We start from the raw sequence: 27,887 nt of genomic DNA, 5'->3' as shown, positions 1-27,887 counted from the left end.
TGGAATCTCAACAGCATGTATGGCTGGGTAGCTCAGATGGTCAGAGAGTAGTGCTAATAATTCCAATGTCATGGGTTCAAGCCCCATACTGGCTAGTTGAAGCATAAAGTCTTTTAGACAATCAACACTTCACAACAAAAACAGCTGGAAAAACATTTTAATATGAGTGCTTTTCTCAAATCTTCATTGTGGTAAGATCATGTAAGTTTTCTTTTAATCCATGAAAAATCATCATTATTTAAGGTGGGTTAGCTCAGCTGGTTAGAGCATGGTGCTAACAACACCAAGGTCAAGGGTTCAATCTCCACACTGGACATTTAAAGTCTTTCAGACAATCAACACCTCAAAATAAAGAAAGGATGGGAAATAAAATAAATACCTTGAAATAAAAAATTGCTCTGAAGTACAATCAACACTTCAGAGTAAAATATACTTACATGCATGTTGATTTTGAAAAACATTAAGTCAAGATTATCTAAGTTTTTAGTAAATCGATGGAAACTCATTCATATGAATAGCTGGTTAGCTCATCTGGTAAGAACGTGGTGCTAATAATGGCAAGGTCATGGGTTCAATCCCCACACTGGCCAATTGAAGCAAAAAGTCTTTCAAGCAACACTTAGAAATAAAAAAGGATGGAAAATAAAATCAACATTTCAAAATATATATATAAAAATGGTGGACAATAAATTCAACACTATTATTATAAGTGTTTTGGGTAAGATTGCATGAATTTTAAGGTTTAGTGGTCATAAAGTGTCACAGATTAAGAATACAACAACAAATTCAAATCTACGGTCGGGCTTTATTTTTGGAACTGGAGAAGCTAGAAGTTGTACTTACCGGACTGATTAGAGAAGGGACCGGAAGTGTTGCCGTACTGAAGTGTGAAAGTAGCGGAGTGATGAATTTGTTTGTTAAACGTCTTGTTTAGTTTATTACAGTAAACATGGCGGCTAAACGTAAAGCGGATGCGACGGTTCCTGCGGAGGAGAGCGACCAGCTGCTGATCCGCCCGCTGTGAGTTTAAATCGGACAATTTTATCCCCGAGTCCGTTGCTCGTACACCAAATTCCATTCACAAAACACAACTTTTCGGATTTTATCGCATATATGTTCCCAAACACTTTATATACTGGTTTTATAAATAATAATAAGGATAATCTTTTCAATTCGGTGACAAGTAAAAGTTTGTTGATTATATTTTAGTAGCCTTTACACACACATTTGTCATATTTTCATACTTTGAAATTTTCCCTCGCTCCCCGTTTAATTGTAACTTGTTTAATACCATTCTTTGACTGTATGTAATTCAAATTGAAGACTATAAAGTCAGATTTTTTTTCTTTTTAAAGACTTTATATATATATATAATCTGGATGAAAGTTATGGTTTCATGGTGCGTTTGTGTGCAGAGGAGCCGGTCAGGAAGTTGGACGATCATGCATAATTCTGGAGTTCAAAGGCAGAAAAATCATGGTAACTCTGTTTTTCTTTTTATTTCTTATTTCCTGGACAAACTGAAAACCCCAGATTGTAAAATTGTACATCTGTTTACCTCCAGCTGGACTGCGGGATCCATCCTGGTCTGGAGGGGATGGACGCTCTGCCCTACATCGACCTGATCGACCCGGCTGAGATCGACCTGCTGCTCATCAGCCAGTGAGTTCAGGAAACCAACATCAAACTCCTCTCAGACCTGCAGTAGCGGTGATGTGGATGGGAGATTAGCCAAATTGCTACAGCTCTGTCCTCTTTCAGCTTCCACTTGGACCACTGTGGAGCGCTTCCCTGGTTCCTGCAGAAGACCAGCTTTAAGGGACGTACTTTCATGACACACGCCACCAAGGCCATCTACCGCTGGCTGCTGTCCGACTACGTCAAAGTCAGGTGAGTTCAGGGGCCATCATATATGGAAATATCTTGAAATAAATAAATATACCATTAAATCTCTAAACAAATATGTAATATAATTTTGAATTATAAAATTAAGTATTTTTTATTGATTTTTTTTTTTAAATATGTAATATTATTAATATTTCACTCCATATTTAATTATATTTTTGGTGTGGTCATACACTGAAACGTTTGGGAACTGAGGACTATTTACCTGCTTTTTGTTGGGGGGGAAAAAATGCTAATTGTTTGCATTTTAATAGTTCAAGGGGACCAAAGTTGAGTCATGCCCAAGGCACCATTCCTACTACAGCCACCACTGTTTATGTGGACAAACTTGGGCAGTAAAGTGGATTCTGGTTCTTCTAATGGAAATTTAGCATAAAATGAAAGAAAAAGTCTTGGTGGATATTAATCTGGAGGTCTTCTGATCTGACCAAAATAACCCTGAAAACAGAAACTGCATACTTTGATCATTGAAAATGATCAGATTGTTTTCCTCTCTCTCAGTAACATCTCGGCAGACGACATGCTGTACACCGAGACGGACCTGGAGGACAGCATGGAGAAGATCGAAACCATCAACTTCCATGAGGTGAAAGAAGTGGCAGGCATCAAGTTCTGGTGTTACCACGCCGGCCACGTTCTGGGCGCCGCCATGTTCATGATCGAGATCGCCGGCGTCAAGGTCCGTCTATAAAAATATTAAAATCTGGAGTGAATATGAAGCACTCTGACTAATAGGAGCAGAGATTTTCCTTCTCTAAGTGTTTGTGTTTTGGTGCAGCTGCTGTACACCGGAGACTTCTCCCGGCAGGAGGACAGACACCTGATGGCGGCGGAGATCCCCAGCGTGAAGCCAGATATCCTCATCACAGTGAGTCACCAGGCTGAAGCAGCTCCCCTGCAACCCACCACCAATTAAACTGTTTAAAACCATTTTGAAGCTTCTGTTAAAGCTGTTTTATTTAATCTGTGCCACACTATAGTGCCCTCTAGTGTTGAATGTAGACCAAAGCTCTGTTAATGATAACTTATATTTTGCCTTTTTGTCACACAAATCATCATTATAACTATCAATGAGTCTTTAACAGTTTTGAATGTGGCTGTTTGTAAAGAAACAGATTCAGGGATTTTAGCTCATTTTCTGTGCAGATAAAAGGTGAGGCTTCAGGTAGTTTCAGTGACTAACCTTCCAGAGAATATCTAGAGGCATCATGAAAATGTACCAGAACATTTGAGATGCGCTGACATGTTTTTGTGCGACAGGAGTCGACGTACGGGACCCACATCCATGAGAAGCGGGAGGAGAGAGAGGCCCGGTTCTGCAACACGGTGCACGACATCGTGAACCGCGAGGGCCGCTGCCTGATCCCCGTGTTCGCCTTGGGACGAGCCCAGGAGCTGCTGCTCATCCTGGGTGAGTCCGGCTCCATTGCATCCTCTTACCGTACGGCGGTTCTGTAAGTCTGATCGATCTGGATCTGCTTCTGACCCAGACGAGTACTGGCAGAACCACCCGGAGCTCCACGACATTCCCATCTACTACGCCTCGTCTCTGGCCAGGAAGTGCATGGCCGTCTACCAGACCTACATCAACGCCATGAACGACAAGATCCGCAAGGCCATCAACGTCAACAACCCCTTCGTCTTCAAGCACATCAGCAACCTGAAGGTCACTGAGCGTGCTCAGTACGGCGTCCAGCTGTGGCTCGACCAATCACTGATTGTGTTTGTGTCTTTTGTTTTCAGAGCATGGATCATTTTGACGACATCGGCCCCAGCGTGGTGATGGCGTCGCCTGGTATGATGCAGAGCGGACTCTCCAGAGAGCTGTTTGAGAGCTGGTGCACCGACAGGAGGAACGGCGTCATCATCGCCGGGTACTGCGTGGAGGGAACGCTGGCCAAGGTGATCCAGACCCCGATCACAGATTTAGATTCTAATGGGACTGAAAAGCTAGCTGCGCTAACCCCAAAGCACTATTAGTTCCACTAGCACTAAAATGCTTTACCAACATGGTATTTAGTGGAAGCTAAAGCCAAACACAGTGAACTCTCAAAGCTAGAAAAAGCGCAACTCCAAAAATTGGCCTGCTAATATCAGTTAGCGGATGTTGGCAGCATTATGTCCACTGAGGTTCAGTTATGCTGTTTTTAATCCACATTAGAGCTCAGATAAAACTCACTGGTTATAATGGCTCACTGACTTCACACCTGCTCACCAAGTGTGTAATCAGGTCAAAGGTTTGGCCAGACCAGAAGCTGGTGGTGCAAGAGCTCCCTCTTGTGGTAGATATGTGTTGTCATGTCTGACAAAGTGCTATTGTGCTGCAGCACATCATGACTGAACCTGAGGAGATCACCACCATGTCGGGTCAGAAGCTTCCTCTGAAGATGTCTGTGGACTACATCTCCTTCTCGGCTCACACCGACTACCAGCAGACCAGCGAGTTCATCAGAGCTCTCAAACCTCCCCACGTGGTAATCCGGGCTCCCCGCTCTATCCAGATCTGAGTCGAGATCAAAAAACTGACTGGTCTTCGTTTGGTCCTGCAGATTCTGGTCCACGGCGAGCAGAACGAGATGGCCCGCCTGAAGGCGGCTCTGATCCGGGAGTACGAGGACAATGACGAGGTCCACATCGAGGTCCACAACCCGAGGAACACCGAGGCCGTAACGCTCACCTTCAGAGGAGAGAAGCTGGCGAAGGTCCGTCTCGGCGTGTTCGCGAACACACAATGCAATCCGATTGCGTTTTAACTCCCAGCATGCCCTGCTGCAGGTGATGGGCGCGCTCGCAGACAAGAAGTGCGCTCAGGGCCAGAGGGTCTCCGGGATCCTGGTCAAGAGGAACTTTAACTACCACATCATGACCCCAACTGACCTCTCCAGTGAGTAACTGTCCAGTCCAATCACAGAGCTGATGCTGCATGCAAGTTGCTCTCAAAACTGGGATTTCAGACTTCTCAGTTGGAAAAATCTTCTGGAACGCCCTCCGAAGTCGGATTTCCTACTGGGAAATTAAGAGCAGCTCCGACTACTCCAGTTACGATTTGTACGGCCGGTTTTACTTTTCAAAATGGCCGCTCCTCACATCAACAGTAGTAAGATGTGGGCGGGGTTTCACCTGGTGTACCTTCAGCCTGGCGGGCCACCAGGCTTTACTTTGACCCCACCAAGCTAAGCATTGTTTTATTTATTTAATTCTTCTTTATTGTTTGTCTTTTTCAGGCCTTATAGTTGGTGGTTAGTTACTGTTAACCTTCTGTGAACTGAACTTTGAACTAGTTCTTCTTAACTTTGAACTTCCACAGTACTGAACAAACTTTTGAGAACTTAAATGCAAACAGCTGGTTTTAAGATGTCAGTAGTAGTTCCTGTTCCTTTAGTTTTAGTTTTTCCTGCGGTTCTGTGTCCCTGAATGCACCGCGCCGTGGTGTGTTCATGTTGCTTGGTTCCCTCTCTGTCCAGACTACACGGATCTGTCCGTTGGCATGGTGACCCAAACTCAGGCCATCCCGTTCACCGGACCCATCTCCCTGCTGGTGAGCCAGCTGAGGAACCTGGCAGGTAAACCAAAAACAGAAACTCACCTGGGGTTTTATTTCCAGACGCTTTATTCCAGCCTCTTTTAGGGAATTACTCTGCTTCTTTTCTGACTGACAAACACGTTGTCCATGTTTTATACCCGCTTTACTCTCACTGAGGAGGCTAAATCTCACCTGAGGTGTTTTGGTGTTTTCTGTGCAGGTGATGTGCAGCAGGTGGAGAAGGCGGAGAAAATCACAGTGAAGATCTTTGAAAGCATCACATTGGTTCATGAAGCCGGCATGGTGCTGCTGGAGGTCATATGATGGCTAACTTTGTGATAAATTGTAATATTTTGTGTTTTAAAGGTTTAAGTTTTAATTTGCAGGTCTAAAACATACTTGGTAATATAAAACTTAAGATTGTAATTTTGATGAAAAAAAGAAAATATGTTATAATTTGGGTTTCGCTTTACACATTGATATCCTCAGTCAAAATATACAAAAGCAATAAAAGTATGGAATGCCAGAAGACCCAAAAATGGCAATCAGTTTCAGTGTACAAAAGATAAATTTGCTTTTTATTATTTATCTTTGGTTAACATATACTTTACTTGCATTTTTAAAAATAAAAGAAATATCAAAAAAGAAAAAAATTTAAAGTCTGGTACAGGAAATTGTTTAGCAACTGTTCATGTACATAGGAAATTATAAATTAATATAATAAATAATGTGTAAAATATGAGTTTGAAACATTTATTTGAAGTATAAAGTTTTTTTCTGCGTATTAAATCAACTAATTTAGTTTTATCTTCATGTTTACTTGCTTGCATGAAAAAACACAAATATTTAAATTAAACACACTATTTTTATGTTAGTTTCAAATTAGCATAGTGTTTGTAATATTTCTCTAACTTATGTAATATGAAGTTTAATTATTATTTTACAGATTTCTTTATATTTAAAGGTTTTTCTCCAACAGTGCAGCTGGTTGTTTATGTCAAATGTCTGTTTCCTCCTCAGTGGGTCGCCAACCCGCTCAACGACATGTATGCAGACGCCGTCGCCACTGTGGTTCTGGAGGTCCAGTCCAATCCCAGCGCCCAGAAGTGTCAGTAAACACAACACGACCGCCTGCAGGGGGCGCTCTGGGACTCGGCTGGAGCCTCTGACCTTTGTTTGCTTGTTTTTCAGTCCTGGACAGGAAGGAGACCTTCGACATGGAGGTGTTTGTGGAGCGTCTGGAGCTCATGATGCAGTGAGTCCACACGGCACACAAACCACTGTTTTCAAAATAAAAGCCCGACAACTGGAGCAGCGACCTGATCGCTTTGTGTGTTGCAGTGACATGTTCGGGGACGACTGCGTAAATTTCAAAGACAGCAGGAATTTGTTTGTGACGGTGGACGGTGCCACGGCAACAATCGACCCGGAGACGAGAGTGAGTACAAAGAAAGTGGCGCTGCTGTATGTTTCAATACAGCAGCGCCCTCTTCAGGCCGAGAAGATTTCTGTTTTCTTATACAAAAGGAGAAAAATTACGGAGTGCCAGAAGTGCCAATAAATACATCTGCTTTTTATTACTTCTCCTGGTTAACATATACAGTCCATACACTCTAAAAAAATTTTAGTCGATATCATTACATCATGTTATGTTATTCCCTCATCAAAAATATTCCTGCAGTGTTGCCTTGATTCTTTTGTGCATGTTTGAGATTTTTTTTAATCTCCATGGCAACCTAGCTCCGTCTTCAAGGACACAGCTCCCCCCCCCCACTCAGCTCCTTCAGACTAGCCAGCAGCAATTAGCAAACAGCTGGTGGAGCTGCTGAGCTCATTGCAGGAGCTACTGCTCAGAGCAACGCTGGTAAAAACTTTGTTAAAGGGTGAATAGAGGAGCCATGTTGTAATGACTTCCTGAAGGCGGAGCTTCAGAGTCAGTTTTTAAAAAGACAGGCCCAATTTGGAGGCGTTAAATTTTCTAGTCAAATTTCTTTTAAGTCATATTTGATTTAATATATCAGCATTTTTGTAACAACTGAATTTAATCCTGCAGGCGGTGACGTGTCTGGACGACGAGCCTCTGAGAGAAATGATTGAAGTCGCCGTCCATCGACTCTTTGAGGCCCTCACGCCCGTCTTCTGACAGGCCACGCCCACTTTATTCCAACTGATTATTTTTTTACAACACAGCTGTTGTCAGACGTCCGTAACGATTGTTTTTGTACAAGATAAAACAAATTTTGTGAGATTTCTCCGACTTGTCCTACTTTTCCTACAGGAAATTCAGTGTTTAGTTTGACAATTTTTGAAAATAAATCTAATTAATTCCTGTTATTTAAATTTGTTCTGGAACATTTATATCTTATTAACCTGTTAGATTTCTATAAATGTATTTTTCTTCCAGATTGTCCAGCTCTGACTCCAATCGAGGTGATTACATGAATCAAATCAATAATATTTATCCATTGGAGGAAACTTAGGTTATTTTGGTGAGATTAGAACCACAATAAATGGAAATGCGATGTAATACAAAGGTTTCAGACCACATACATATTTCATTCAACATATTTCTAAAGTTTGTGAAAATACACCTGACATGTATGTGTGTTAGGAGTTTCTGTTCATTTTTAACACTTTTTTGCATAATTACCTCAGTTTGCTATTTTTTTCTAATTTTATTTAAACCAAATTCTTCAGCTGAATAAATGAAGATTTTAAAGCTTTTATTGTAAAATGAAAACATGCAGAAGGTTTTCTGAACAGTAGTTTTTATTTTTCATGTAAAGCTGCAGTTTTTGAACATTTAAATAAAAGTAAACGCATTAAAACAAAAAGACACAACATCCCAAAATACTGACAGAGGTGGTTTTAACACTTTAACAGATATTTAATACAATAAAAAAAAATACAACACTTTTTTTTCACCAAAACTATAAAGTTTGGTCTAATTCTTTGGTTTTAATTTAGATTTGTACAAGTCTTTTTGTTTCAAAGCAGTTTATAGCATATTTAAAAATATCAACCATCTTTAAATTGTTTTCTAAAGTTTTACTGTGTTTTTGATTGTTTTTTTTCTCTAAAGTAAATCATTCACTTTAGAGAAATACAAACTTTAAAAACACGAATAAAAAGCACCATCCTGTTAAAGAAAACTTTAACTTTAGTCCCACAAACTGTTTTAAATCGTGAAAAAATAAATATTTTCTGTAAAATATCTTGCAAAACTGTATAAAAATGCAGAATTTTTTGTCTTTCACATTCATCGTGTGAAAATTAGAAAATATGAATTTTGCAGTAGTTCAAGCTTAAATGTCCTGGGCTCTTATTTTGAAGAATATTTGTTGAGGCGATTTTGAAAGTTTAAAGAAAAAACCTTCACATTTTTTATTTATGAATCCCAGATTTTCTGGTTAAATTAATTTTAGATCCACTGCTGACATGTAAAGTCAGTAAAATTTAACAGTTTGTTGGTTATTCTTTGGGCTTAGTGTGGTTAAGCTCTAAGCATTCTGGGGGTTATCAGTTGGTAAGTGATATTTCTTTTTGAAATTACTTAGATACAAGTAGCTACTTATATCTTTGAGATTTTGAGTTTTTGTCATAAGTTTCAATGTTTCATTATGTCGACATAAAGCCTCTCGTTTGCTTTTTTTGCCAACAGTCTGTTCCTGAAGATCATTTTGTTGTAATTTAGTATTTAATGTATTTAATGAAACACTGAATTCATTATCTTAAGATGTTGAAACAAGTCAGAGCAGTTTGGTTTATGATTTATTTCATTATCTGTGATGTGATCAGTTTCATTCTCCCATTATCTTAAGATAAAAGCTCTGCTGTTATAACAGTTTCAACTCTTATTTTTAACATAATTTGAGCTCATTTTGTTTTACAGAAATCATAAAAGTTGACACCTGTTTTGGTCTCATTTCATCTCATTTTGATAACCAGAATCAGAGAAATATGAGACAAAATAAGTTTTATTTCTGTAAGAATCAAGTTATTATCTTTCTTACCTCAGTTATTTAGAATGAAATTAAAGACTGCTTCCATTTTTTTACAAACTATGTTTAGGCAATGGATACTATGGATAATTCATTCTGATAAGAATCAAAAACACAAATTTAAATTTAATTTTTAGCTCCCTTTCACGTCTCAAACTGAGAGGTTTTAAATTTCAGCAGATCCTATTTTTAAACCCTATCAGGACTTTATTGGAATTGATGATTGGTTGACATCTTTGCGCTTTAATTGTGAAAATATTGGACCTTGAGGTGGAAAAGCAGATTGGGAAGATGTTACCATTGTGATGAGATCAGAAAAAAATTGATTTTTATATCAAATAATTAAAAATGCTAAAACTTCAATGTATTCTTTCAACCACTGAAGTGCAAAGTTAAAAGTTGTACCTGTTTAGAAGGGAAAATGAGTGACGAACACAAAAAAAGATCAGAAAATTATTTAAAAAATAAACAGATTATAAATCGACACCAAGCTGTGTTTGAAAATGGCTTCATTACGTTACCTGAGACAGCTGGAGGTGAGCTCAGGGATCAGCTTTAAGGAACGGATGAGGGGCAGCAGCGCCCCCTGGCAGCGTCTCTCAGCACTGAGTCTCCTTGCTGTCGATCTGATGTTGCCTCTGAAGTCTGAACAGCTTTGACTTGTCGCTGCGTCTCATCGGGTTTCTCTCCGTCAGGTCCTCAAATGAACGGCGAGTAGCTCCAGCTGGGCGTCCGAACGCCTCCTGCAGCTCCTCCTCGTCCAGGTGGGAGTCCAGGCTGGGGTTCTCCAAGATGGTGGCCATGTGGGGCGCATCCAGAGGCGGGGATGTGTGGCTCGAGGCGGGGGCGGCACCGAAGACCGGCGGTGTGCTGGCAAGCTGCGGGCTGATCGGGGGGAGCCGCACAGGGGCGGGCGGGAAGTTTAGAGGCTTGAAGATCCGGACAGAAGCAGAATCAAGGCTGCTCAGGAGCTCGGCATTCTGGGAAAGAAAAGGACTGTCAGTGTGGTGATGACTAGACTGGAACCTGCTGTCAACCTTCAGTTATCTGAAAGTAAACAGAAGGAAATCAAAGGACAGTGGTCGGCACCGCTAGCTAAAAAGTTACTTATGCAAACCCCAAGTCATAAACATTAGTCCCACTGATGCTAAAGTGCTACCAGCATGGTATTTAGTAGAAAACAATGCTAACAATGTTAGCATTGTTAAATTCAACAACAATTCAACCATGTTGCTCCTGTTCATGCTAAACGCTAACAAAGTTGGCTCAAGAACTAAGTGGAAAATTAGCTCCACTATTAGCAGAAATGTGCCCACCACTGCAAAAGTATTTGCAAAAGATTTATTTCTAGAGGATCTGTTAAGCCAAAAAACTCCCCAATCTGAAGTTTAACATAGTCGAAGCTGCAACACTTTAAACTTCCTGTGTTGTTTTCTCTGACGTTCCTGTGGCTTCTACAGCTGTAAGGCTCTTCGACCAAATCCCAGTGAAACCTGACCAAACAGTCCATTGAAATGCCTCAAACTAAAGCAGGGTTTTCCTTTACCCTGAAATGATCACCAAGTCTGAAACTGATTAAAAACTTTGGCTCAGAGTCAGTAAGAGCTTCCTCTCCACTGTGAAGTCTTACTGTAGCTGTTTAATCTCTGGTTTGGGTTTAGCCTCTGTTAGCAGAGGCTAAACAGAGGTATGTTGGTATGTTTCACACCAACATACCTCAGTATGTTGGTGTGAAAATAGGCAGGAACATGTAGGGGAAGCTGTGGTTGACACTCAGATGACGTCATTTTGTGCATCTACTCTTGAGGCCAGTTTCTCAGAAATCTCTTGGTACATTTGCACGTTGTTGATTGTCCCGTTGAGTCGAATGTATGCATGCTCTTCTCCCACAAATGATGAAAAGGTTGGACCTCAAGGAATTGATTTGCAGCTACTACAGTTTCATCATAGGCTGAAAATGGTGGTTAAGATGTTGTTGATGTGAATCCACGGGTCAATCAATAAATGCAGTCTGCTGCCAATAAAATTGATTGGCTTTGAGTTACATTTGACTTGTACCATTTGGTGGAAGTGGTTCCAAATTGGAGATGTTGGCTGCAAAGAGGATGGCACAAAAGCCAATTACAGGAAACTGCAGCTGGTGAGCAGGAGTTTCTGACCTTCAACTAATGCTGACTGGGTTCTCCTAAGGTAAAGGCTAACCAAACGCCAGTGATTATCAGTTTATGTCTTGCCAAAGAACAATGCCATCTTCAACCAGACTGTTTATTGATCTAATAAGCTGTTGGACCTCATGCCTACATCCTGCTATCTGCTATATGTAGCATGACTGAGGACGCTCATACTCACGCTGGAGAAGAATAGAGACTTGGTGGTCTCTTCATACTGTCTATCCATCTTCTTGTCCTGGAAGTACAGAAAGCAGAACAAAGTTACGGCTTTCAGGGAGAAAAAAACCCAGAGAGGCGTCTGTGAGGAGTGACACCGACCACACAGTGGACCAGGATGCTGAAAGGAACCCAGAAGAGGAGCGAGAACGCCACCACCGAGCCCACGATGTTATCAGCCAGGAACTTTCTGAACGTGTTGATGTCGAGTTTATCGATGAAGTCCCACAGACGTTCCACCACATCCTGCACCTGCTTCATGCACTTCCCCTGTACAGACAGGAATGGCTCGTTCAGTTTAAGCCTTATGGTTGATCTGAAGCCTTAAGGGTCCCCAACTCTTTGCTTTGTGTTCAAGGGGATTCAGTAGATGCCTTTTCCATTTTGGGCTTCTGGTTATTGAGGTTGAGGAACAATCATCAGGTTAAACCAACGGGGACTCTTCAGGTCCAGTTTAATGTATGTCTGTAACTCCTGGTTCTAACCCAGTGATCATCCTTCCCTTCGTCTCTGAATGGCCACTAGAACTAAGAATCACAGAAAACCAGGGCCCTTCTTTATCTTCCTAAAGGAACATTGGTTAGACCAGCTACAGACCTTTGAGTCAGAATGAAAGTACCCCTTTTGGCCTTATGGTTTTGGTAATTTGCACTACTTATAGCGGTCATCCAGACCGTAAGCAAGGGACTCTTCTTCTGGTTGGCAGACCAGCTATGATGGTGCATTGCCAACACTAAATGGTCATGAGTGTTTGACTCACCGCTCCGTCGCAAAAGCCCACAGTGCAAGGTTTGCCTTTCCGCAAATACACAAAGTCGCCTTTCACGTCAACAAAGGGGCTGCAGACTCTGTTGCTCCCCCGGCAGCAGACTTTACAGGACGAGTTTGTTTCTGGGAAGAAACCAGAAGGTTCGGTTAGACCCAAAGGTTCACAAGGAAGACAGTTTCAGCTTCCAGAAAAAACAAGTTAGTGTTTCTCGCTATTCATCAGAGAACCAGAACCGCTCTCGAACCCGTGACACTCCCCATGAGAACCGCTCTCGAACCCGTGACACTCCCCAATAGAACCGCTCTCGAACCCGTGACACTCCCCAATAGAACCGCTCTCGAACCCGTGACACTCCCCAATAGAACCGCTCTCGAACCCGTGACACTCCCCAATAGAACCGCTCTCGAACCCGTGACACTCCCCATTAGAACCGCTCTCGAACCCGTGACACTCCCCAATAGAACCGCTCTCGAACCCGTGACACTCCCCAATAGAACCGCTCTCGAACCCGTGACACTCCCCAATAGAACCGCTCTCGAACCCGTGACACTCCCCAATAGAACCGCTCTCGAACCCGTGACACTCCCCAATAGAACCGCTCTCGAACCCGTGACACTCCCCAATAGAACCGCTCTCGAACCCGTGACACTCCCCATGAGAACCGCTCTCGAACCCATGCAGCAGCGTTACCATTGCAGGCGCAGGGCTCCAGCTTTTTGACCACCTGGCAGAAGGGAACACACTTTCCGCCACGGCATTCCCCGTTGTCCAGACACACCGTTGCATCCGGAGCGTTCTCCGGCGGAGGACACTCACTGCTGTTTCCTGTTGGCAAACAGAACTTTTTGTAATTCATGTATATGTTAAAATATTCTAGAAAAAAAAAGTTTTTTATACACATATATTTTTAAATAGTTAATATTTCAATTTGAAATATAAATAAAGTTAAGTATTTTTAAAATAGCTCCAGTTTGAAACTTTCAATTAATTCTTCCTTGTTTTGACTGTTAAAAGCAACAAGTGTCCAACAAAACATCTGTATTCCTGTAGAAGAGGAAACCCAGAGTCCTGACCTGTGCAGTAGGAGTGGCCCTTACAGGTGGCGTCGATGGGCTCCTGGCAGACCTCGCCTCTCACCTGGAACCTGCAGTCTTTGCAGCAGGCGCTGTTCCTGTCACTGAACAAAGAAAGATGGCGGATCAGCCGATCGGAGCGGCGTTGAACCCCCGACCTGGAGCGACTCAGACCTGCACTCCGCTCCATCCTTCAGCCGGCAATCCTGGGTGCAGCAGCGGTCCGAGTTGAAGTGCAGCAACCCCGGGTCGCATTCCTCGCCTTGCTCCACCCGCGAGTTCCCGCACACGTTGACGTTCCTCTCCTTGAAGCAGGACGCCGCTTTGGAGCGCAGCCGCTTCACGATGGACTGCTTGCTGCAGTTGGAGAACAGCTGAAATGGAAACGAACCGTCATGAAACTTTTTCTGGTTTACAGTGGAAAAAACATGGCATCTTGTTGCATGATAGGATTGATGGTTGGTTGCTTATATCATCCATCAGTCCATGGTAGCATCGATCTCTTCTAGCATGCACTGTTGGATGGCTGCTAGCATATGTCTATCTATGTACCCTAGCATCCATCCATCCATGCTAACATCTGTCCATCTATCTATAATATCTCGGCACCTTGTTGTTGACGTGGTCTCCGCTCACAGCGATGGGGTACATGACGTACTTCCCACCCTGATCCTCCCGTGGGGCGCAGTACGGCACGTTGTCCGGGTCATGCTCCGCTCCGAAGTTATGGCCCAGCTCGTGAGTCGTCACCAGGTCTGCTTCCTGTAGAGACAACCCATCAGAAAAAAGCTACAAAAACTGAAAAACCCTCAGAAAGGGCTTCTGGACTTCACCTTGGTCAGGATCGTTTTCCCGTAGTTCTTGGTACTGGTGAGGCCCGTGTTCAGACAGATGAATCCGTGTTTGTTTGCTGTCGAAACACAAGCTGAACAGCAAGTTCAGAAACACTACAGCGATGCTGATGGTAACCGTGACAACCTGTAGAGGAAACTTTGGCGCTTACGTTTGGAGCAGAGCCCTCCGGGAAAGTCTGGTTTGTTTGGCGCCACGTAGGCCAGGCCCAGGGTCCCCTCGTCGAAGTCCTGGTAGGTGAAGAGGTGGGCCAGGCAGACGCTGGAGGCATTCTCTGCAATGTCCACACTGAACTGCTGCAGGAGGTCAGACAGGAAATGGTCAACTCCAAAAAGAGTCAAATGCTGAAGGCTTAAATCCAGAGAGGAGCAAATGGGCTCAGAGCTGCAACTAATTTGTTATTCTGATCAGGATGCTCTATTTATTTACGCTCATTAAAACAGAGCATGGAAGCACTTCCGTCCATGCTAACATCCATTCATCCAGCCATGCTAGCTTCCTAAGCTACAGGTTCCTCTCAACATGGAAGACGAACAGCAGCCCGTTTCTCCCCTTCGCCTGCTAATGTTCAGCATTTCTTACCTCCAGCAGCTTCTTGACGTCCCAGACGTCTTTTCCCTCCACTGGACTGCCCCTCATGTTGAAGTGACTTTCTCCAGGACCGACCTCAGTGGGATACTTCTGAATGATAATCTGGCAGCAGAAACACAACATCTTCACACTTCAACATCTGGTCGTCTTCACTGCAGCGACCAGCGGCGGCGGCCTCCTCCTCACCTGCTGGATCTGAACTCCGTAACCGCTGAACTCTTCGTCCCATGACGTGTTTCTGTAGATGTCGTCAACGCGGTCGATGAGCTCGATCTGGATAGAGAGGGATGGAGAGGTCAGATCACTAGAAGTGGGGAAAAGAAGCAACATGGAGGCTGTGAGCTAACCAGGTAGTTGATGGTGGTGCTCTCCTCCTTTCGGCCCATGTATTGGTAGAAGCGATGGTCCGCGACCAGCAGCATTGGACACGTGTTCTTCTTATGGTCGGTGACCTGGCGTTTCCCTCTGAACACTGACTCTGAGCAGACAAGATGGACAAATGGTGGGTTGTTTTACAAAAAAAAATGTAATAATAACATAATTTTTACTGTTTTTTGACCAATTTCTGGAGTCTTTCCAGAGATGAATTTGGTTCTTTAAACAGGATTTAGTTGAGAAAGACCAAAGAGATGTTTTGAAAGGACATACTTTTGAGAGATTTGTTGCTAATAGATTGGAATAATTATCCACCATAAAACTACTACAAATTTTTCTCAACATGTGAAAATGTTGAAAAAAATAGAATGCAGTAAAAATGTGTCAACGGAATATTATCTGCCGTATTTTTCGGAATATAAGCTGCTACTTTTTCCCACACTTTGAAACATGCGGCTTATAGCCCAGTGCGGCTTATGTATGCACGTTTTCAGTTTTTAAAAAAAAAACTTTGTGGATGCGGCTTATAGTGAGGTGAGCTCTGTAGTCCGGAAAATACGGTAAATGAGTCAAAACGAGGGGGAGAAAATAGAGTGGTCCAACAACAGAACCTTGTGGTACTCCTTTACTGATTGGGTAGTCAAAAGAAATGGAGCAAGAAAACAGTTCTAGAAGCAGCATAAAGGTCAAGGAGAACAATTTCACAGATACTTCATCATTCCATAAAATCATGGCTGAATTTATGCAAATGGAGGTGATTTTGGAATATATTTACAAATATTTAATTGGAGATTTACCAGAAATGTATCTTTTCATTAGATTTTTTTTAAAAAATCATCATACATCGAGAGAAAATGAAATAGTTGAACATCCTAAAACAGAAACTCTCTGTCCGACTTGTTTTGACGTCCTACTGACCTTCTTCATCGCCCTTCGTCGCCATCCTGACCCCCTCCGGTAGAAGGTGAGCGGATTCAGACGCCACGTATCCGCAGACTGAGGGCTGCTGCAGCCTGCTGATGTTCCTGATGTCCTCCGACCGGTAGATCAGGAGGCGGCCATCGGGGGGCGCTGACGTGAACCTCCACAGAGGCTAGAGAGGAACAAGACATTTTAAAGTGACTCCATGTTTATTCACTAGGAATTGAGTTTCTTTGCTCTTTACCTCGATGTTGTACTCCGCCTCGTCCGTCAGGATGTGAGCTGAGAACTCGTGGTCGTCGATATGAGCCTGAACACGAGAGTTTTCCTCCCCTGGAAGAGAGAAAACACAAATATAAAGCAACTCCCTGCTCATTCTTATCAAAGTCGATCAAACATTCATCTAAAGCCTCATTTTCTAAATTCTTTGCCTGGTTTTCAGGGACGTCTGATACGTCAAGGCTTCTCCAAGGACTCTCATAAACCCAGTGTTTTTTAAAGGACTGAGGTGAATCTGACTCTGAAACCTTGAAGAACACCTTACCGATGACGTGTCCGGTGAAGTAGTTGTGTCTGTTGACCGGGAAGCTTCGTCTCTGTCCATCCTCGTCCTCCACGACGGCTTTGAAATCCTCCGTAAAGATCTCGTTGTTGGTTCTCAGGTAAAGCCTGAAGTTCCTGGAATCAGCAGGAAGAAGGAAAAGGGGAGTTTATATTTTGGATGATCAGCTCAGAGGAATAGGTGAAGTTTTGGGGTCCAACCTCTGCAGGGCGTTGAAGCTCAGCAGCTTCTCCACGTGTGCCTCGGTTTGGACGTCCCGGCGGCGGACAGAGTGGGTCTGCAGGCTGGAGAATGGAAGAACGTCAAAGTTGTCCAGCATGGACCGCAGAGGTTCTGCAGAGGAAGGACACAACAAAAAGTTTAAAACCAAGTAAGGGGTCAGATGGAGGGAAAACACTGACTAATATCTAATTGACAACAAAAACACATAAGTAATAAAAATGTATTGTTTTTTTTGTACAATTTGATAAATTTGGCCATTGAGATGCTAAAACTGTAATGCCAGATTGGTCAGACAATTTTTGCTCAGATATCTGAGCAAAAAACAAAAGTTTGATGAAAATGGGTTAAAATATTATTTATACTTTTTTTTTTTCCACAAATAGAAAAATTAAGTTACATTAAATTTTTAAAACGTCTTTAACTCTTCTTAAGTAGTATTACTGAGGTACTACATGATATTATGAAAATTACATCTTTAAATCAGCCTTGAGGCAGTGGTCTTAATATCTGTACTCAAAATAAACTAGTTCAAGTTTTTCTGGCCCCCAGATCAATGGCCACCATTATGAACTTTTCTGGAATCGCCTCTGTCTCCCTGAATTAACTTCATTCAGGAGGTTTTCATATAAACCTCCATGTTTGGAGAACTTACCAAACTCCTGCTGCTGTTTGTCTTCGGGTGGAGACACAGCAGCCTCTGTTCTGGAGAGAAAAACTGCAAAAAGTGTCAAAACAATGAAGTTCGCTCCCATGTTGGACAGATTGGTGGATGATCCGCAGCGGGACGGACTCAACGGAGGGAAAGGTCCCGAAAGGTCAGCCGCTAACCTCCGACTTTAAGCACATTTTTTCTTAAAAACTAAAATATCCGCATCCAGATCGGATGAAGTCATTGTTTGTTACAGAAAGGCGCAGGGAAAACGACTCCAACTCCGCAGAACCAGGAAGACCGAGAGTCGATAAGGAAAGCTGGCGAGAAGCAAGGAGGCGGGGCGGAAGTAGGCCTGACGGCTTCAGAATAAAAGCATGAAATCAACAGCAGTAATGGAATTCACACTGAATCAACATTTAGGATGATTAAAAGCAAGAAGCTGAAGATAGGACCTGTTTAAATTTAATTTAGTAAGCAACTATAATAACTTTAATATACAAAGTCTTGAATAATGCTTTGCGGAACTGAACACCAAACCGAATTCATCAGAGTGGCTACAAAATCAGGAAAACAAGAAAATCTGATTTTTAAAGTCTCTGTTTCAACATATTTGCGCTCAGTTGGGCACATTACACAGTTTGACCCATTCAGTTTAGTAGCTTTTTTCATGCCTGAATGTTGGAATAGGTCAGAGTAAGACAGTAATGTGAAGAGAGAAAATAAATCCTCTGAAAACCGGTGAAAAAGTGGCCAAAGAGCTTTGTAATTGTCACAGGTTCAGCCTTTCAGTAGTACTTGTTGAATTTATTTAATCTTTATTTTTGTAAATTTTTATATCTATGAAGGTAAGCCACTTAAAAACAGCTGCATAATGCCATTTTCATGGCTTTTGACCTAGTTTAATGGAACATCTTGAATGTCAAATAAACATTTTTAATTTAATTTTTATGTTTTGCGAAGCATCGTGTTTTATCTAACAACATTCAACTAGATACAAAAACAAGGCTTAATTTGGGATTAAGTAAGACAATTCAATAGAAATAAATCTGATTTTCTTCATACGGTACGAAATTGTTTCAGAAATGCATTTATTTTGAAAGCCCGCGGGTTTTTTAGTTCGTGCGCACGTGAACTTGACGGTCTGATGAGGCGCTCGCGGTGTGCGTTTGCTCGTGAAATCTGAACCCGTTCATGGTGGCTGTGATTTAATAAAAAATAAATAAATAAAACATTAAAAACTGAAACAAAACAACAATAAACACACATTTTAAACAAAAGGAACTCGTGTCGTGACGTTATGTAAGAGAATATAGCGGAAACATCTGGCGGCTCTATTTATAATCTCTGATCTCACCCAAATCCGCTTTTAGATTGAGGAAGCAAAAAATCTCATAAACTAGAGCAAAGAAAGCATCACAGACATTAACAAGCTGATAAACACATTAAAATGCAAAATTATAAAAGCAGACTTGTGTGTAAAATTTCTGGGAGTATAACTTTGTGAAAACTCCAAGGTTTTCACGAAATTTACACGTCTTAAGAGAACGTTCTTGTGCGTTCGTTCAGTTTGACGGGTTCAGGATCGTAAAAGTTTCAAAAGTTACGAAAGTCCCAAAGTTAATTTGACCTGTTGGATGTTGTAGTTTGCGGATCGGACTGCTGGTGGCAGCAGTGCAACTTCCAGCCTGAAAGAAAACAAGAAGAAGAAATCCAAACTACTCTTATGGTCCACATGATAGAGCGATTGCGGACATTAACATCTGATAAAAATCAATGCGAAACCGATAAATTTGAACCTTAACCATGGATGAAGAGGATACGGTAAGCACTGATCAGTAATTAAATATTTTTTGCGTAAATGTCACTCAGAAAACGTATATGTTGGTGTTAGCTAGTTGATTTGCGCCAAACTCCGTTAAGAAAACCAGTTCTTTTTCTATTATCTTCTGATTAACAAACTAATTTACATCCTATACAGATTTTTTTTACTGATCTTGGATATAAAGCATTTTTTTAAATAATCGGAGAACATAGATTTCAACTATTAACTTTCAGCAAACTTAAAAAAGCCATATTTGTTCAAATATTATGGATTGACTATATCATACTGCTTTAAAATTTATTGCCATAAAATTCTAAATTGTTTTCTATAAACATTTTCCAGTGGTTTCCCTTCAACTTTTATTTAGTTATTTTAAACTTTCTTTCAATATATATTTGTTTTTAAGAGTTAAATTAATGTTAGCTAGTCGATTTGCATCGAACTCCGTAAACAAAACCTGTTTTTTAATCATGTTTTCTGATTAACAAACTCTGAAACGTGCTATAAATATATTTTAATTACTGATCCTGATAAGACAGCATCTTATTTAATAATAAGTGAATATAGTTTTTAACTGCTAATTTCCAGCTATCTGCAAAACTGTAAATATTGGTACAGATAGCAGGTTTTAATTTTAATAAATTAGTTTGGTTCTTTATATTGCTACTGTTAAAAATCATGGCCATAAAATTATGTAAGATATGCTTTTTTATTATAAGTTTTCCACAGTCTTCCTGCCAACCTTTTACTGTTAATTAAAATAGTTTCAGCAGCTTTGAAATGTTCTAAAATAAATGTTTAGTGACAATTTATTCATATAAAGATCAAACTGTTCTTGATATTTTAACCAGCTGATTTTATCTCAGCAAAAGGAAAGATTTATTTATATTATCAATTTATTCTTTTAAGCATGAGTAAATACAAGCTGTTATGTTTTTTTGTTAGACTTGTTTTCTTGCTTGGCTCGTTTTTAATACACAAAAATCAGATCTCACTGATACTCAGCCAGGTGTGTCGCCTTCACCTGTCCTTCTGTGTTTCCTCTGGTTCAGGACGGATACAAAGAGCCCTGCAATCAGTGTGCAGCCGTGGACTGGGGCATCTCAGACGAGGGTCGCTTCTACTGCAGGTCCTGCCACAATGTCATCGAGGTAACTCCCAAACAAATCTTTCTCTGACAGAGTTTGACTTTAAACAATGATTGGGGCCATTAGAACAAAAATGGAGTAAATTTCTGAAACAAAGGAAAACAACTCAGAAATGTGAAAAAACAAGGACATCACTGAATTTCCAAAGTGAAAAAAATTAGCCTGTTCAAACCCAAAACATTTCCAAAAGTGGAGAATTTTTAACTTAAAAGTCTTTTCTAACTCTAATTCCAAAAGTTGAACATGTTTGATTTTTTGTTTTTGTTATTTTCTAGATTTTTTCCTGGGTTTTTAGTATTTTTTTCTTTTTTAGCAAATTTTGGACTTTTCAAACTCACAAATTTTCTTGTTTTGTTCCTTGAAAATTATTGATATTGATCTAAAAAAAATGTAAGTTTTTGGCAGAAAATTTTTCTTAATTTTCTTCCATTTACAATCGCCTTTTTTACTAAATCCACTCAAATTGAGCTTGTGCTCACAGCAGTACCACCAACCGTCCTGCAGGTGTCACTGTTGTGCATTCAACGTGTCTCCTGGATAAGTGGTGATTTTTGTTTGTTTTTGTTTGTTTGTTTGTTTTTGGTGTTTTATCCAAATGTCCTCAGAGAACCAGAGAGGTGGTGGACATGTCGTTCACTTCCAACTCCAACAGAATTTCCCGGATCGGCAATAAATCCAGAATCAGGAAGTCGGGTTGGTTTTAATCTCCTGTTTCTTTTTCACATATCAAACTTTTTTTATTTAAGAGGTTTAACTTAAAAATTTCCCAGAAATTTTAAGTTTGCGGTCAAAACTTAACTTTTAACACCTGAATAATTAAGTATCTAAACGTCTTTTGACACTGTTTTCTGGAATGTTCATATTACCAGATGTTTTAATAATTTGTTGTTCCTCAGAGCGCGGTTACATCTGGATGCTGTGCGAAGGTTTCCAGTTCATCCTGCAGAACCAGGCCGACGCTCTCCTCAGACTGGGAGTCGCTCCTCAGTTTAAGGTCCGCTCCCGTCATTCCCATTGATCCGTTACCAGTAGATAAAACCTGCTTTGTTAGTTTGATGCTTTTGGTTTCAGGACGACGTTCTGTGTCAGATGTGGAGACTTTATCTGCAGAAGAGCCAGCAGGGATACACCAGAAACCCAATCAGGAATTTAAGGTTCAGAGGGGTCAGTTTCCTTTTGTTCGTCACTGGTATAGGTTTGTTTTTGTTTGTTTTTTTCATTAGATATAATTTATGTTTTCAGGTTTCTGTCATTTTTACCCATTTGTTTTGGTTGTTTTTTGACACTTTCATCTACATTTTGGTCATTTTGAAATTATTTTTTATTTCAGAGAAACTACTTTTTTCTCATTAATGTTCACTCTATTCTGGGAAGATTTTAATAGATTTTATTTCTGTAATTTTTAGCTCATGTGTTTACAGGGAATTTTCTTTTTGAGGTAATTTCTGATCATTTTAGTGAATTTACCGTTTTTTCAGTAATGCTTAAAATATATTTTGTATTGTTGATAATTTTACAGAGTAAAATTTTTTTTTAAATATTTGCTCTGTAAATATTTTTTTCCATTTTAATTTTTCTATAATTTTAACAAAGTTTCACTAAAGTCTTTTTATTAGGTTATTATAAAGTGTCAGGGCTAAAATCAAAATATACACATTTTAATTGTGATTTTACTTCTTAAACTAATTTTAGTCTTTGTAAAAATGTTTGAATGAGTCATAAGTTAATTCCTCCATGTTTTCCCAACAGGCAGCGTTGGACTCGGACACAGACATGGACAGCGCCGCGGAATCGGTTCTGTCTGATAATTTCACCGACTCCGGGTCAGTTCTGTGCAGCTCCGCTGGCTCTAATGCAGGTACTAAAAAATAAACATATAAACAATCAATCCATGGTGAATTTAGTGAAATATTAAATTTTTTAGACTGTTCCGATTGGTTGAAATGTTCCTTTGACCCTCAGAGAGCTCCAGTGATTGGCTGGGATCGGACTACAGCAGCACAGGCACCTCGGCGTCGTGGAAACGGAGCCGCAGCCTGATGACCATGAAGAAGACTCTGGCTCTGATCCACCTGGCTCTGGTCTGGAGCCGCGAAGCTCTGACGCTTAGCGACCTGCTCAGGTAGCAAAACACACCTGGATGGTCATGTTTTCACTTTTAAAAATGTTTAAAAGACTTGAATACGATGGAGCATCAGAGCCGTTCTAGAGGGACAAAAAGGCGAGAACATTTTCACCAAAAAACTTGGAAAGGGTTTGGAAAGTCAAAAGTTTGCTAGAAAACTAAAGAAAAAATTCAGTTAATCTCAAAAATATTCTGGAAAAACTTGGATATTTTTGCTAAATACCTATTTTCATTTCATGTTTTTATTTAATTTATTCCATAATAAACATGAGTAGTTTATTGAACAACTAAAAAAAAATCATGAAATAAAAAATGAAATTTGCTATTCAATTATTACAAACATATTTCAAATAAAAAACAAAACATTAACTAATTCAACGCCATGTCGCTTCATCGTAATAATTTTCAATTATCTTTTAAAGGCAGAAGGAGATCGAGGTTGTTTTATCTCACCATCAAGATTATTCCATAAACTGACGCCTTTTAGTGAAATGCAGATTTCCATTGTCACTGTTCTCGATCTAAATTACTTAGAAAAAATGTATTCAGTTCCTTTAAGTTGTATTTGCTTTCTCCTTTTACAAATCTGTATTGAATATTGTTTGGTGAAACTTTTTTATGCTCTTTGTACATGAATTTTCAAATATTGTGCTCTAATTTAGCAGATTATAGTTTAATATTGGGGAATGGAGTTCCACAAGGCTCTGGATTCGGCCCATTATTTTCACGTTTGTTGAAGTTAAACCAGACGCTAAAGGCTACGGCTTCCAGTCAAACCAAAATTTTATTTTTACTTCTAACCCATCCTAATCCTTTAAACTTTAGTTGCTCCTAAGCATCCGTCTGTGGTTTCAGGCTGGTAAAAGAAGGTCACGTCCCGTATGTGACTGCATACGAGGATCTTCCAGAAGAGATGAAGCTGTGTGGTCCGGATGCTCTTCTTTTTCATGTTGAGGTTGGTCATTGTACTAAAAGGTACTACCGTAATTTTCACTATGTTTGGCTCATGTTAGCATTAGCATGCTAACGCTTTACAAATTGAAATGCTAATTCTTATTTTAGCATGCTAATTTTAATATGCTACAGCTAATTTTACACGCTAATTCTGACTTTAACATGCTAATGATAACATGTCCAGTTAATAATGATGATTTCCGATTTGTTAAAATGTACTGTAGTAATAATTTCCTCGACATTTAGGCTTTTGAACGGGTTTTCCTCTGTGAGTTTATGGAATAACTGGGTTTTCTAACATTCATTTCCTTTTGGGATTAGTAAAGTATTTTTTAATTTTAATTTGAATGTGTCCTGAGCCCATAAACAAAGTATTTGTTCTGTAGTCTAAGCAGTAAGCATCTTAAAAATACTTTAATATTTCAACCTGCTGAGGTACGGCTCAGTTATTTGCAGCCCCTAAATATAAATTTTTGCCTTTTGAAAGTTAGAGAATCAATGATCCAGACAGAGAGAATAGGTTTTCCTTGTTTTTGACCCATTTTATCTGCTAACGATGGTTCTTGTTCCTGCAGAGTATCCCGTCTCACCGCTCGGTCCACAAAGAAGCGCAGGTTCTGGTCCAGTTCCTGCAGCTCCCTGCTTTTCCTCCGATCATCCCAGAAGCATTGCTCCACCCGGCGCCACTCAGCCTGCGCTACCTGACTGACGCTAACCTGCCCGGTAACCTGTTCGACCCAGTCAGTCCTGCAGACTGTTACCAGGACCGCTAACAACCCCCCCGTCTGTTCTGGTCCTCAGACGAGCTGCACAGGTGGGTCTGCGTCCTGATGGACCGTGCAGGTATGGCGGATCAGAAGCGCCACACGTTGGACGGCGGGTTGCGTCCCATCCTGCCGCGGTACGACCTGCAGGCCGCCGCGCTCATCATTGTCACCATAAAGGTGATATTTGGCCTGGACGATCACACTGAGTGGTAACTTGACACACCTGAACTGTTGCCATGGAGACCTCACAGTCTCTGCTGCACCTTTGTGACTTTCGTTTCTGTGTTTCAGGGATTTATCGAACAAGGCTGATTCCCATGACGACAAAGGTTGGTCCTCCATGTTTCTGTTTTATCTTAAAGGTTTTATTTATCTACCAGGTGGTCCATCCATCCGTCTATCTATTTACCTATCTATTCATTCATTCATCCATACATCCAACTCATCGCCCGTCCATCCCATTGTCCGTCCCTCCATCCCATTGTTAACCCATTCCTGTCATCTCATTGTTCATCCATTCTTCAATCTTTTGGATCTTCTGTCTTCCTGTCCTTTCATACGTTTATCTGTCCGTCCACCTGTCTAATTCATCTAATTGTTGTGGCATCAATAGATCTAGATTATTGTCCATCCAGTCCATTATCTGTCCATTTATCTTCTTGTTGATCTATTTATTCCTCCATTCATCATTCTATCTGTCTTATCAGTCCATCTGTCTTTCTGCCATCGGTCTTTTCCTCCTCTTCAGTCATTGTTTCTGTCTCTCAGGAAAATACTGGAAAATAGTAGAAAATGCATAATTTCCACCCGAACAAGGTGCTAATATATTGTGCATCCCCAATGCATTGGGTTGAGTCATAATGGTATGAAAATGAAAAGTTAATCTGTTTTTTGTGTTGTTCTGTTTGGTTGCTGGTTCACAGCAGACATGTTCAGCTTCAGGAAGTGGTACAAACTGGTTCAGGCTGCTTTGGTGGAGGCCCAGCAGAGGAGGGACCAGGACACCGCCAGGTGAGACATCAGGGCCTCCAACCTGAAGGTCTTTATATGACTTCATTTACTGAACAGCCGATCATTTCTGTCTTTTTTCACAGGAAACAGTGGAAAGGAAAGAAACTGTTCTTCGTGGATAAGCGGGACAGACTTATAGTGACAAAAAGGAGAAGTAAGAATCTGAATGAGCATGAAAACAGTCAGGGTCACTACACACAGGGTGGGAAGGTAGGTTGGTTGATCAGTACAGCAGGAAACCTTTGATAGGTTTCTGCATGACTGGTGTCAGAGCTTCGTACGCAGTAAGTCCCACTCGTTTCTGGTGAGGGTTGGACACCCCCAAAGTTACCGTTTATCACCGATTCTCCTCAAAACCTTGATCATCCGTTCTTCCTCTCGTCCGTCCGCTGATCCCATCGTCCTTCTGTTCACTCGCGGTGAGAGAGAGAGAGAGAGAGCGGTGCAGAAAAGATTACCAACAAACCTGAGCCATCTTAGTTTTGGCTTCATTACTGTGAACCGGAAACGAACCCGATTGAAGTCGGCTGAGTTTTGGGGACCCATCCGTCTGCAGGGATTTATTGGGATTTGGGTAACATACTAAGAGACCCTGTCATTTCTTCAGGAATCTCAGAGAACGTCCAGATGTGTTTAAAGAGGCTGTCTTCTTGTCCGGCGGCCGTCCATTATGTCGGTCCCTCCAGCTTCCAGTTCTGCTGGGGCGACGAGAACGGATCAGACGGGCCCAGTCTGCACCACACCAAGTTGGATGGAGTCATCTCCCTGAGTAACGGATTCATGACTCCCTTGAACCTCAACTACTGGCATCCGCCGCTGCGACCCTGCAACCCCCGGTGAGTCTTTGAATGCTCAGCCAGCGACTCGTTAATGAGGCGTCCCGTTATGAACCCAGACGTGTTCGTCTGCTCTGCAGGACGTGCATCAGTCATTACCCCAGCATGGAGCCCATGCTGCCGCGCTCCTTCGTCTGGCTGCTCCAGCTCTTCTCCTTCATGCTGGACGTGGAGGCCTGGTATCTGTTCGACGAGGTGCTGGAGATGGAGAGGCGCGTCTTTGGCATCAAAACGCCGCAGATCGGACAACAAGTCGAGACCAGGAAGTGGCTCAGGACTGAGAAAACAAACGCAACTCAAACTGGAGATCCAGTAAAGAAACCCAGAACCCCAAGAAAAGGAAGAAATGGAATAAACATTTGATTTTGCTACTGAAATATTCTACCAGAACTGATGAAGAAAAGTAGGAAAATGTTGATAAGTTTCATTCATCTGTTTATTTTCTTATCAATATTTATATTTTACGGAAAATACTTGAGTTACTTAACATTTAACAGAGCCCTGCTGACTGTAATAGTAATTTTACTTATTTGCTTCGTCTGCTTTGTCTGGAAACAAAGAAACAGCGGAGAGCTGCAGTGGCAGAAGAATGGCCAGCAGGTGGAGACAAACTGCAGCAAAAACGAGGATTTCTCATTCTGGAAGTCAGTTTTTCCGTTTCTCCTCTGCTGCCAGAATAAAATCAAACACTTCCTTTGATAGTTTACTTCCTCTGGACATAAATATGCGGCTTCGGTCTGTTTCTGCTGGTAAATACAGAAAAGTTCTCAAGCGGCAGACTCGCTCTGTTGGGCTGCGTCAGCGGCGTGTTCTGCTGTTGCCATGGAGATATGAAAACAAGCAGCCCATTGGCCAATCGATTGGCGCTGCGTTCACTTACTGTAGGCTGAAACTTAGTCACTTTCATTATGTGTTAAAATAAACCAGATTTAAGTTTAAATCAGGAGTTTTCCAGGATTTTTCTTGGACTGTAGCTCTTTTCTAATCCATCTTTTTCAGAGGAATATTTTTGGTTTAGTCTAATAAATTTAACATAAAAATATGATTAAAAAAGCCACAGACAACTTAAAACCAGTTTATTTTGGTGTTCCAAAATAAAACTTAAATTAGTTATTAAATTGGAGGTTTTCCCATTTTTTGTCTGATGCTGAAAATTTTAAGAAATAACAATTTTACAGGTAGAAAATATTTTTAAATCCAGTACAGAGACTGTAATGAGAGCTTTTAGCTAAAACTTTTGTTTTTAGATTTTTAAAGGTCATATTGATGCAGAAAGCAAGAAGCCATGTTAGAAAATAGAAAAAAGAAAAAAAAATGAAAGATATAAGCAGAAAGTCAGGGTTTCTTTTAACTATTTTACCTACATATGGAAAAAATTTTGTTGCATGATA

General features: G+C 41.0%; 3 protein-coding genes across 5 annotated transcripts; 2 read left to right on the top strand and 1 right to left on the bottom strand.

Annotated features, from left to right (window-relative positions):
* The first annotated feature begins 842 nt into the window (after positions 1–842).
* Positions 843–7,762, top strand: cpsf3 (cleavage and polyadenylation specific factor 3). Its single transcript, XM_014999638.2, has 18 exons — positions 843–1,020; positions 1,416–1,479; positions 1,565–1,662; positions 1,762–1,890; positions 2,407–2,584; positions 2,684–2,773; positions 3,166–3,316; positions 3,396–3,571; positions 3,649–3,807; positions 4,233–4,379; positions 4,455–4,607; positions 4,681–4,789; positions 5,370–5,468; positions 5,649–5,743; positions 6,449–6,536; positions 6,620–6,683; positions 6,770–6,866; positions 7,482–7,762. Exons 1-18 carry the CDS (start codon positions 950–952, stop codon positions 7,569–7,571), a joined length of 2,058 nt encoding a protein of 685 aa, XP_014855124.1. The 5' UTR covers positions 843–949; the 3' UTR covers positions 7,572–7,762.
* Positions 7,763–8,179: 417 nt separating this feature from the next.
* adam17b (ADAM metallopeptidase domain 17b) lies at positions 8,180–18,155 on the bottom strand. Of its 2 annotated transcripts, none has more exons than XM_014999635.2 (18): positions 17,834–18,155; positions 17,160–17,292; positions 16,942–17,075; positions 16,642–16,730; positions 16,395–16,569; positions 15,449–15,579; positions 15,288–15,374; positions 15,093–15,203; positions 14,662–14,806; positions 14,492–14,583; positions 14,268–14,420; positions 13,833–14,032; positions 13,659–13,762; positions 13,276–13,410; positions 12,577–12,707; positions 11,919–12,086; positions 11,779–11,835; positions 8,180–10,409 (listed from the first exon to the last, which is right to left on the bottom strand). In XM_014999635.2, the coding sequence occupies exons 1-18, from the start codon at positions 17,931–17,933 to the stop codon at positions 10,029–10,031; spliced, it is 2,526 nt and encodes an 841-aa protein (XP_014855121.2). In that variant the 5' UTR covers positions 17,934–18,155; the 3' UTR covers positions 8,180–10,028. The 2 variants fall into 2 exon arrangements, with proteins under 2 accessions (XP_014855121.2, XP_014855122.2); XM_014999636.2 differs by having other exon boundaries at positions 14,492–14,568.
* Positions 18,156–19,482: 1,327 nt separating this feature from the next.
* Positions 19,483–27,436, top strand: taf1b (TATA box binding protein (Tbp)-associated factor, RNA polymerase I, B). Of its 2 annotated transcripts, none has more exons than XM_014999630.2 (15): positions 19,483–19,654; positions 20,708–20,806; positions 21,409–21,496; positions 21,700–21,797; positions 21,875–21,967; positions 22,553–22,661; positions 22,766–22,925; positions 23,784–23,883; positions 24,458–24,605; positions 24,684–24,858; positions 24,941–24,978; positions 25,576–25,660; positions 25,744–25,814; positions 26,268–26,496; positions 26,577–27,436. In XM_014999630.2, exons 1-15 carry the CDS (start codon positions 19,637–19,639, stop codon positions 26,857–26,859), a joined length of 1,794 nt encoding a protein of 597 aa, XP_014855116.2. In that variant the 5' UTR covers positions 19,483–19,636; the 3' UTR covers positions 26,860–27,436. The 2 variants fall into 2 exon arrangements, with proteins under 2 accessions (XP_014855116.2, XP_014855115.2); XM_014999629.2 differs by having other exon boundaries at positions 25,573–25,660.
* The last annotated feature ends 451 nt before the right edge of the window (positions 27,437–27,887 follow it).

This window comes from Poecilia mexicana, unplaced genomic scaffold (assembly GCF_051168715.1).
Source record: "Poecilia mexicana isolate PSO_F unplaced genomic scaffold, ASM5116871v1 scaffold_21, whole genome shotgun sequence".
Taxonomy (NCBI): Eukaryota; Metazoa; Chordata; class Actinopteri; order Cyprinodontiformes; family Poeciliidae; genus Poecilia; species Poecilia mexicana.
The sequence above is the reverse complement of the archived record's forward strand: the minus strand, read 5'-3'. Positions and strand labels throughout refer to the sequence as shown.

Coding starts and splice junctions, on each gene's coding strand:
- cpsf3 (XM_014999638.2), top strand. CDS start 950: ATGGCGGCTAAACGTAAAGCGGATGCGACGGTTCCTGCGGAGGAGAGC. Junction 1,021..1,415: donor CAGCTGCTGATCCGCCCGCT/GTGAGTTTAAAT, acceptor GTTTGTGTGCAG/AGGAGCCGGTCAGGAAGTTG. Junction 4,608..4,680: donor GAGGAGAGAAGCTGGCGAAG/GTCCGTCTCGGC, acceptor GCCCTGCTGCAG/GTGATGGGCGCGCTCGCAGA.
- adam17b (XM_014999635.2), bottom strand. CDS start 17,933: ATGGGAGCGAACTTCATTGTTTTGACACTTTTTGCAGTTTTTCTCTCC. Junction 15,375..15,448: donor GCACCACCATCAACTACCTG/GTTAGCTCACAG, acceptor CTCTCTATCCAG/ATCGAGCTCATCGACCGCGT. Junction 14,033..14,267: donor GAGACCACGTCAACAACAAG/GTGCCGAGATAT, acceptor TTTCCATTTCAG/CTGTTCTCCAACTGCAGCAA.
- taf1b (XM_014999629.2), top strand. Junction 24,606..24,683: donor GACTGACGCTAACCTGCCCG/GTAACCTGTTCG, acceptor TCTGGTCCTCAG/ACGAGCTGCACAGGTGGGTC. Junction 25,815..26,267: donor TATAGTGACAAAAAGGAGAA/GTAAGAATCTGA, acceptor TCATTTCTTCAG/GAATCTCAGAGAACGTCCAG.